Raw genomic sequence first — 10382 nt, 5'->3', positions numbered from 1 at the left:
GGGGGGGGGGGTCAGAGGATGACCAGGTGAAGTCTGCTAAAAGCTCGGGGTTCAGCCTTTCTTCTCCTCCAGGATCTTGTGGAGGTCGTCGGCGTCCTCGGCGGTCTTGACCCGGATGAGGAGGGGGACGGGGCTGCTGGGGTTCTTGTCGTCGATGGACGGGTTGGGGACGCACACCACCATCACGTTGTTCTTACCGACCCGAGAGCACGGCATGGACGACTGCACCATGATGTTGAGGAGGATGTTTCCTAATGAGGACGGAGGAGACGAGGTCGTTAACGGAGCCGAGACATCAATGTTTAACATACTTTCATTAATTGATTATTAATCAGATCTTAAAAGGAGGAAGAACACATTGTTCCAAGTCTTCCACTTAAGGTTTCCTTAAAATGTTCATTCAGTATTTAAGAGTTTCTCTTATCTCGGTCTTAAACTTAAGGAATCAGTTAGAAAAGGAGTCGAGTTAAAACAGAAATAAATCAGAAAACACTAAAGTGGATTTCAGTTTGAAGGTGTTTCCTGAGCTGCAGTTCCTCTGATGCAGCAGCAGGTGGAGCTGTTCGCTCAGCTGAGGTCAAACAGGAAACAGCTGTTCCTCTCTACAGTCTGTGTGTGGGAATATTCTGCTGCATATTAATGTGAATTTAAATTAATCCTGGGATTAAACACCTGAACAATGAGGAGAAACAACTTGTTTCTTTTTCTCGGGTTTTGTTTGTCTCCTGCGTCAGCTGACTGAGGACGTCGCCATAGAAACCAAGTATTTCTCCATTTCTCTGACATTTAAAGAGCAAATGATTAATCAAGAAAACACTGATTAGATGATGAGAATGGATCTTCAATTTAGAAAATCTCTCATTAATACGTATAATATAATATAATATAATATAATATATAATACGTCTCTAATCCTGTAGTTCACGTAGAAGCAGCTGCTGTCTCCTGCTGATGAATCAGACATTTTGTTTTCAGTTCAAACTAAACTCCTGCAGCTGTAATTCTTTTGTTTTTTACCCAGGTTGGTGTCAGCGCGAATGAGCAACTGAGTTTTTCCCTCCGCTGTTTGTTTGAGGTGCAGAGTTCCCACTCCTTTCTCCTTGAACTCCGAGTCCTTCTTGTAGAACATTTTACACCTGAAGGAAAAACAACAGGTGAACACACGGAGCAACGCTCATCTGCACAAACACAAAGCTCTGCGTCGCAAACGTCGACGACGCCTCGTTTTCATGTTCAACCGAAAACAGCAGAAGAAACAAAGTGATGAAACATGAACAGCCTCCAGCTTCAGGGACATTTACACCAACAAACATTTATTACAAATAAATCTTTTCTCTACATAAAAACCTTCAGTCAAACCGGAGAGGGTTTTAATTAAAGTCTCATCTATGTAACATGTATTATATAAACATATACAGTTATATCTGTGGCAAATAAAAAAATATTATCCATTTAAGTCAACGTGTGGATTTTTAATTTTCCTCTTTAGTAAACTTGATGGAAAAGCATCAAATTAAATCTGAAGACATGAAGAGACTCAGCTGCTCTCGCTTTGCAAACTCCCAGAGATGGAGGTTTTCACCAAAGGGAGCGATGACTTTACTACAGTGTTTTGTTTATTATTAAATATGATTTTAAAGCTCTGACGTACTTCTTTGAGTAGAAAGCGTCGTCCTCTTTCACCTCTTTGATGTCAGGTTTCGGCGGCTCCTCCGACTCTTCTTCTCCGTTCTCGTCTAAAAAAACAAACGACAACGTTTCATGAAGATCAGATTCACGTCGAGTCACGTGACGTCGACCTTCTGACGTCTGAAGAATCTCCATGTTCAGGAGATCAGCTTTAAACTGAGTGACGAGTCGACTGACGGGAAATTCATCAATAACAATTCTGATAATTGATCCTTCGTTAACGTCATTACAAACTTTCTCCAGGTCGTAACATCAGAATATTAAGTTTGTCTCTGCAGGTGTTTCAGACATTTTTTCTCTTTTCTAAAATTATCAATTAATCTTTAATGAAAATCATCAATATTTACAACTCCGAATAAAACTGATAACTGTTACTTAATAAAGGACTTGATCATTTATCACACGTTAGATTGACACACAGTAATTAACAATTTAAAGAGCTGAGCCAGTCACTGATTCAAAACATGATGTATTTAGATTTTAGTTTCCTCCTTTGCAGATAAAATCAACATCAGATTGACCATCAGCTGTTTTGATTACTGATTGATCATTTAAAGGTTTTCTGTCTTTGTCTTCAGGGACATGATGAAATAACAATTAGCAGTTTAATGGATAATAAGATGAATGTCATTATTTGACACCTGATGATCTAACTACAGTTCACTGCTTCTCCTCACGTCAACGTTTCTACATGTCAGAGTTTATTTCAGTTTCATTAATAATAAAACCTGATTCATCTGATTTTACCACAGTGATTAGAGCTGACACAATTAGTGAACTTACCAATCAATCATTCAAAATAAATACTCCAAGTCAGTGTCTCAGTTTCTCTCTGACAGGAAACTAAGTGTTAGGGTTCTGGACGGTCGGACGTCGTCTCAGACTCTGGGAATTAGTTTCTGACATTTTATAAAGTGAAGAAACAATAAAGAGCAACAGGAAAAAGCGATGATTCTTATCATCTGACTTTCTTGATCAACTGTTTGGTCTATGAAATGCCAGAAACAGAAAAAAACAAATGATATTTCATTTACTATCTAATTGAATTATTTATTTTTACCTTTATTTCTAATATTGAGCTACTGGACACTTGAATCTTCCCTCAGGAAGAATAAAGTAAATATCTCTCTCTCTCCATCTGATACGTGAAAAACAAGAAGCAGCAAATATTTTTACATAAAACTATTGGTCAATTATTATTTTCTTTCTTTATATTTCAGCTTTAAATCTGTTGTGATTGATAAGAATCATAATTAGCTGCATCCCTGATCAGAACTCGTTTATGTTTCTGACACTGAAGAATAAATGAACAACTGAACGTCTCTCTCTTCTGTCCGTTTGAGACATAAATGAATTAGAGCGTACCTGCAGCCTTAGCGTCCTCAGCCTTCGTCCCGCTGAAGGACAGAGGAGCGGCGGATCCAGGAGCTCCGAACAGGGAGGTCTGACTGGAGGAGGCGCCGGAGGAGGAGAAGGAGAAGCTGGGGGTCGTGGTTTTGGACCCTAAGGAGCCGAGGACAGAGCTGTCCACCTTCTGGCCGAAGTTAAACGTGATGCCGGCGGGGATCGGAGCGGCGGCGGAGCTTTTGTCCCGGGTCGAGTCTTCTGTCGTTTTTTTACCAAAGGAGAACAAAGTGGCGCCTGGAGCCGGAGCCGCCGAGCTGCTGCTGGAGGAGGAAGATGAGGGAGGAGGAGGAGGAGGGGTGGCTGTGGTTGGCAGCATCCCTCCCTGCTTCTTCTCCTCCGAGCCCCCGTCAGATGGAGCAGCAGAGCCGGCGCCGTACTGCCGCTCGATGCTGGACAGGTGCCGCTCATAATCCCTGAAGATGGGGTTGAGATCACACAGCGGGTTGTCGTTCACGTGTTTGGTGATCCAGTCCCGCACCGAGCAGTTGAGGGCGGTGAGCTGCCGGCTGTACTCCTTGTTGCTGACACTGCTGCTGCTGCTGCCGGAGCCCGAGCTTTGAGCCGGGCTCGGGGCGGAGCCATTGGTCTGCTTGGCCGTGATGTCAGTGGAGGCGGGGCTGTTGAACGTCAGACCTGAGATGATGGAGGGAGAAATGTTACAGCTGGATGAGGCTGAGAGGAAGAGAAACGAGGAGCCCCTCCCCCCTCTGCTGCAGCCCCCCCCCCCTGCAGCGACACGACGACATGAAATGAAAGAGCAGCCAGACACAAACACACAGACGTCGCTGATTCAGCTCCATTACACCCTGATGCTAAACACAGACTTCCACACAGGAGCAGCTTTAACTCAGCTGCATGTCACAGTCTGAGGCCACTGCACCCACCACCACCACCACGATGATGATGGTGTAAGAGAGGATGAAGATTAAAATCATCTCCATCAGCTCTCAGTCTCGTTTCAACACAATCACGTCAGAAAGCTGCTGTGAACACAAAGGAACCAAACTAAAATATTCATTTGTTCGTCACTGAGAGAGGCAGCCATCTTTAAAAAAATATGCACTTTATCTTAAAATAAGAACAACTAAAATAAAATAATAAACTTCTGCTGTAACAGAGCAAAAAATAAATAAATAAATGAAAACTATGCAGAGTCAAAGCTGGTTTCAAAAATCTTCATGATCTACATTCATTCTCAGATAATGTCAGGTGTCTTTAACTGAACCGTAATAAACGCATTCTATATTTTAGTAAGAAGCTTTTTAACACAAAGTCAATCTGCTTCAAATTAAAAGCTTTTATAGTGAAACATCTGCCGGTTTCTTTAATTAACATCAGTGAAATCAACATCAACAGCTGAGTCTTAAAGAGAAATTCATTCTGATCTAGTGGTTAAAACACCAACATCCTCTGAGCTGAGTGGCTCCTTTGTGTCGTTCAGACCTCTCTCTCTTTTTGTCTCACAGAGAGAGAGAGAGAGAGAGAGAGAGAGAGAGAGAGAGAGAGAGAGAGAGAGAGACACTATCATCCCAGTCATACAATCTGATAAAAAGATGAAGAGTCCCTTTCTCGCGTCACTAACACAAAGCTGAGGAAACGCAGAAGCTGCACTCAACAGACAATGAAAACTAGTTTTCAATTTGATTCAAACTATTTCCTGTTGTTCTGAATCTTTTTATGTTTTTAAAGCAACATTAAAGGCCAAGCAGATCACACTTAACTGACACAAAAGTGTGAAAATATGCTGGTGAACTAATCACAGTATTTATATCTATCGAGACAAAAATCTCACAAAATCCAGATTCTCCAGTTATTTTGATGAAGTTTCGAACCTTTTGCTCCAGTAAAAACAGGTTTTATAATACTGAACATCGACAGCAACACAAACGTCAGGGAACACCTGTCCACGACTCCTGAACCACCTGTGTTCATTCTGAAGTTCATCCTGTTGATGAAACGTCAGGGAAACAGTAACTGGACGTCAGGTGTGACTGTGTCTCACCTGGAGCAGCAGTGGACGCTGCAGGAGACGAGAAACCTCCGAACGAAGGAGCGATGCTGTTTCCGTTGGTGAGGCCGCCGATGCCTTTAAAGCCTCCACCGTTCCCGAAACCCGAGAACAGGGTGGGAGTCGAGCTCCCACTCGCCGCTGCTGCAGTCACCGCCGCAGTCAAAGAAAAGCCTTTAAAACCTTTGAACGCTCCTGGACTCTCCCCCTGAAACACAGGAAACATTTACAACTAACTGAACCACACACAGGTTAAATGTCTTCACACTACAAATCCGTCTCATAATCAAAGACTGAAAATACAAAGCAGGTTAAAAAGAGAGGAATCTGTTCATATTTCCTAAATATTTCATTCACAAGTTGATGTAAAACTCTGTTTCACCTCAGCTCCGAGGTTTCGGCGTTTGGCCTTTTTAATGGCTCGATTCTTCAACACATCTTCACTCGCAACTGAAAACGTCCCCGCCTGATGGAGATGAACAGATTACCTGCTTTAGATTCACAGGTTAAAACATCAGCACAAACTCTGACACACTAAAGTCCCTCGGCTCTTTCTCTCACTTCATTTACATCCAGGTGGAGGTAAAACCGTGTCAATTTTATTTCCTTGACCTTTTCAGTCTCCACAGATCAAAACTAAAACTCTCAGTTTTCATTAGGACTTAGGAATTTGGAGATGTTACAACATCGGGACAATCCATTTTGGGCTGGAACACAATATTCAAATAACAACATAATGTTGTTAATCCACTGTCAGTGTCATCTTTACATGTAATGTCATAATAAAAAACATAGGAGATCAAATTTTAAATCACAAGTAGATGATGACCTGGTTTCTACTGGTTATTGTTCTTTTTAGGATCTTTGTTTTTATCTGTTTATAATCTTCACTCTCACATGTTACAGGATCAATCCAGACAATGTCTCTTATTTAAGGTTGTACAATCACTGGTCAGATCTGTGTGGGACTCACCTCCTCTCCCTCCTCCTCCTGATCCCAGTTCCTGTCCGTTAACTCTTTGTCAGCGATCCTCTTCGCCATCCCACCTGCTCTGTGACACAGAGAGGAAGAAAAAATAAACAGTTAGTGACAAATCATCTTATCTGAGTAATTCATCGGCAGCTTGATCTGGACCAGGACCGGGTCAGGACTCGGAGTCTGCAGGTTTCTACTGCAGAGGTGTCACTGACCAAACCTGAGCTGCGTTAAAGGAGAAACACAAGATTCTCAAGTATCATCTACGGCTGTAATTAGCTCCCATACTGCACAATGTCCTAATATAACTGACATATTAGAAACCATCAGTAAAATGCAACTACAGCTTTCAAACTGAATCAACACCTGACAAACATTAAAAGGTTTGTGGACTAGAGCTGAAACAAGCAGTCGATTTATCAATTAATCAAATAATAAAATATTAATTGCCAACAAATTTTGATAATCAGTTATTTTTATGTAAAACATTTAAGTTTCACAAATGTAACTTAATATAAATATAATGCTGGTTCTCTGAAGTCGTGTTTGACAGTAACTGAATGTCTGTGTTTTTTACCGTTAGTTGTACAAAGCAATACATTTAAGTAATATGTCTGCTTTTTTCTTTCTATCCATATAGATAAATCTGCTCAATATTTTCTTAATTAACAAATTATTTATTTTATAAGATGTCAGAAAAAATACAAATAAATAAATAAAAACAGCTTCTCAGAGGCTGAGGTGATCTTCAGACATCATTCAGTCAAAAACAACATCTTAATAACAACATGGACGATTAATAACAACAGCAACTGTAAACATCCTATTTTAAAGAATACTTTTCACTGACAGTAGAAGTAAAAGCAAAAGTAGAAACCCCAGTGTACTCCATCACGTTCAACCAATCATGAACTAAATCAAATATATAAGAAACAAAATACAAATAAAAAAGAAAATTAATAAACAAGTAGAATAGAATCTGTAAATAGATCTGAACCATACTGTCGCTGTAATTACTATTTAAATACTGCACAATGATTCTGCTCAGTAACTGATAGACGTTATTTCTGTAATTAATTAATATTACTTACAGTTACTTACAGTTAGTCTAAGTGTCGATAATCTTTGCTAACACCTACATCATCCCGTTAACCCACTGATCTGAGAATTAAACCCCAGGTTGCTGTTTCCCACTCAGCTCCATGGTTACACATTAAAACCTGTCGTGTAGACTTTAAGTTAACTAACAGTTAATTAGCTTTACTCAGCTAGCTCTTCCTCCAGGCTACCAACCGTTAGCGAGATAAACACCAAGATTGAGGTCAGATTAACAGTTAACCGGGTAGAACAGTATAACCGTGAGGGGATTGTGAACCTTTGTTAACAGGTTCACTGGGTACCCAACGTCCATGTTCGGGCTCTTAGCCGGTGAGCTAACGGCGGGCGTTCAGGCTAACCGGGCCCGCACGTTAGCTAGCTAGCAGCGAGCGGCTAACGTCATGTTAAACACCGCCTCGGCGCTAACGTTAGCTCCTCATGCGGCCAGGTTAATTAAACCTAACGTACCTTTTCTAGAGGGTAAATCCGGACTGATTGTGTGATAACTCCAGGTGACGCAGGCCACTTCAGAAACGTGAGTAAAACACCTTCACAGGTAAAAATCAATAAACCGCTGTGATTTGAACGAGCCTCTCTCACGCCGCCATTTTACATAGCGGCACATCCGCATGGGCTCACGCGGCCCACCTCTTTGCTCATGCGCAGCAGAACGCACCCTCTAATATGGGAGTTGTAGTCCATAACAACTAGCTTTTGAGTAGAGCCACTTAGAGATCTTAAAAATAAGGAAACAGTAGTTTTGGAGACATCGTTTTAATGTATTTATTTATTTTATCTTTTTATTGGCTGAATTATATGTATTTATTAAAATATGAACAGTTTTGTTTTAGGCTACATAAAGTTTCATGTAGATAAGATGCTGATGATTTTTATTTTATTCATTTATATATTTAGCATATTTTATATTTATTATATATTATATATTTTATTTATTTTATTTATGTTTTACTTCTATTAGTTTCTTACCTACGTCATTTGTTTTTGTGATATATGTCACTTAGCTTTATTTGGCTCAGAGCTTCCTCTCTTCTGATTGGCTCACCGATCTCTTGTTACTACAGCTCCAGAGAGAAGCCATATTTGTTTTTTACATGTTTTAAAAATGAATTATTTGGTATATATTTTTTTATAAACTGTATTTCCTGTATATTCAGTGCATTAGAAAACTATATTAACAATCTTTGTAATGCAATAATTCCTGTCTTTAATTATTCTATTACACTTATGAAATAGCAACACAAAGAGTTAAATTAAAAGAGTTTAAGTGTTGGGATGGACCCTGATAGTGTTTATTTGTGTTTGTTTGGCTGTGAACCAGCAGAGGAGAATAATCCTTAAACTCAGAATGAAAACCATCAAATCTGGAGACACCTGTGAGGTGTTGTGCTGGTTAATACAGGATTTGGTGGAATTTTTTTTTGTAGCTTGAAAGTGTCTGAATTCACCCACATCCCTCATTCTTATAAACTGGAAACGTAATTTTTGGCCGAAGGCATTAAAAATAAACCGTTGCTGCTGCGTCAAGGTCAGAGCAGCTTTCAGTGTTTGAGATGAAAAGTGACAGTTATCAGTCACTGCACCTGCATGGGGTAAATGAGCTCCGCCACACATGTCCAGCTTTGATTTAACCTGCCTTCTCACAGCTTTCCCCTTCAGCTAAATGGTGATTTTGGGATTTACCAGCCAGTCCATTTCAGCTTCTCCTCCATCCTTCAGCAGCGCTGTGTGTTTTCAGAGAAGAACTCAGGATACACGCAGAGACTCGAGGGATTGGGGGGTAAAATGGTGCAGAGTTGGGCAGCAGATGGCTCGTCTCCAAGCTTTCAGGATCCCGGTCGGCCTTGCCAAATAGGAACAGGTGCTGGAGAAAGTAGGAAGTGAGCTGTGGGCCCTAGCGGCAGCAGGAGACCCTTGACCAGCTGGCGAGGAGAAAATGGAAGGACTTGGCAGCAGAAAAAAGAGAAAACCTGTATAATGTAGAAGGAACAGGCCGGCCAACATGTGAGGCTGAGAGAGGCAGGGGTTCTCTAAAGCCTTTAAACACAAACACATGCAGCACTGACACATCACACTGAATCATGGGAGATCATTTTAAAGGATCCAGAGTTTTATTTAAATGATATTTGACCATTTTTATATCAGTGAAGGTCCCAAAGGAGCCACAGAGTTTTTAATATACAACCAAATATCATCAACAACACGTCAGGAAGACAAGTGTTGCACATTTTAAAGATACAAGGAAAAAAGAGTAGAGAAACATGGTTCCCCACACTTCTACAGATCATTTTCCAGGGTCTTTCCAGGACTTTTCCAGTAGTATAAGAGACAGGTATCACACCCTCTCTGTGGACGTCTGATTTAAAAGACCTGCCGTCTGTGTCTATAACTTCTCTATGGAACCATCTCTCTGATCATAGGACATATGTTTTAATGTCATTACTTTTACCACTGTCTCCTCATTTTTATTCCTTGTTTTAAAGCTATTTTAATATTGTTATTACAGTTTATTTTGTGATGTTGAAATATATGAACGCAGCATCCAGGACAGCTGGATTTAAAGGGGGACGTACTAAACCTTTGTAATGGAAGGTTTAAAGACAATAAAACTCTCCATTTTAACTGATGAGCTCCTAATGAAATTCCAAGAGCGTCTCCTTTACATAAATATATATATATATATACACATAATTCTGTAGCTGTTCTGTGAGGAAGACTCAGCCTTTCTCTGTCTTACATCACTTTGACCTGAATATATTATTATATTATTATATAGACGAACATTTAATGGATTTATTAGTGTGTGAATCAGTGTGTGAATCCTCTGCAGATGATGTAAATGCTGCTGTGTGCAGCACTTGTGTTTCCCCTCCACCAGCTGCAGCTTTAACAGAAGCAGCCTCTTCCTGCTGTGCAGAGAATTACTCTGTGCTGATAAGATGGAGGGGCCCTCAGCCCTGGGGCCCCTCTCAGCAGGGGTCCTCTGAAGCCCGCAGCCGCCGGGGCTCGGAGCGAGTCGAGCCCGGGCCCTCGGAGCTCAGCGGGGCCGGTTTGTACGGGGGCCAATCTTCAGAGCTGTGAGCAGAATCAAAGGCGGCGACTCCCCGGAGAGAACCGATAAACTATTGATCAGTGGCCGTGAAGGGATGTTGAACATCAGCAATTATTGCAAATGAGGAGACATGG

The 10382-nt window shown here is 41.0% G+C and overlaps 1 protein-coding gene across 1 annotated transcript; it reads right to left on the bottom strand.

Annotated features, from left to right (window-relative positions):
* Positions 1-6: 6 nt before the first annotated feature.
* Positions 7-7805, bottom strand: nup50 (nucleoporin 50). Its single transcript, XM_023428037.2, has 8 exons — positions 7647-7805; positions 6078-6156; positions 5487-5570; positions 5099-5312; positions 3055-3729; positions 1652-1736; positions 1018-1136; positions 7-251 (listed from the first exon to the last, which is right to left on the bottom strand). Exons 2-8 carry the CDS (start codon positions 6144-6146, stop codon positions 52-54), a joined length of 1446 nt encoding a protein of 481 aa, XP_023283805.1. The 5' UTR covers positions 6147-6156; positions 7647-7805; the 3' UTR covers positions 7-51.
* Positions 7806-10382: the final 2577 nt, after the last annotated feature.

This window comes from Seriola lalandi, unplaced genomic scaffold (assembly GCF_002814215.2).
Source record: "Seriola lalandi dorsalis isolate HSWRI2012SDOR001 ecotype SW California unplaced genomic scaffold, Sedor1 jcf7180002054865, whole genome shotgun sequence".
Classification (NCBI taxonomy): Eukaryota; Metazoa; Chordata; class Actinopteri; order Carangiformes; family Carangidae; genus Seriola; species Seriola lalandi.
This window is presented reverse-complemented; position numbering and strand designations above follow the sequence as displayed.

Excerpts from the sequence above, each read along its gene's own strand:
- nup50 (XM_023428037.2), bottom strand. The coding sequence starts at position 6,146 with ATGGCGAAGAGGATCGCTGACAAAGAGTTAACGGACAGGAACTGGGAT. Across the intron at positions 5,571-6,077 it reads AGGAGGAGGAGGGAGAGGAG|GCGGGGACGTTTTCAGTTGC; the intron begins GTGAGTCCCACA and ends CATCTCCATCAG. Across the intron at positions 3,730-5,098 it reads AGCGTCCACTGCTGCTCCAG|GTCTGACGTTCAACAGCCCC; the intron begins GTGAGACACAGT and ends CCATCATCTCAG.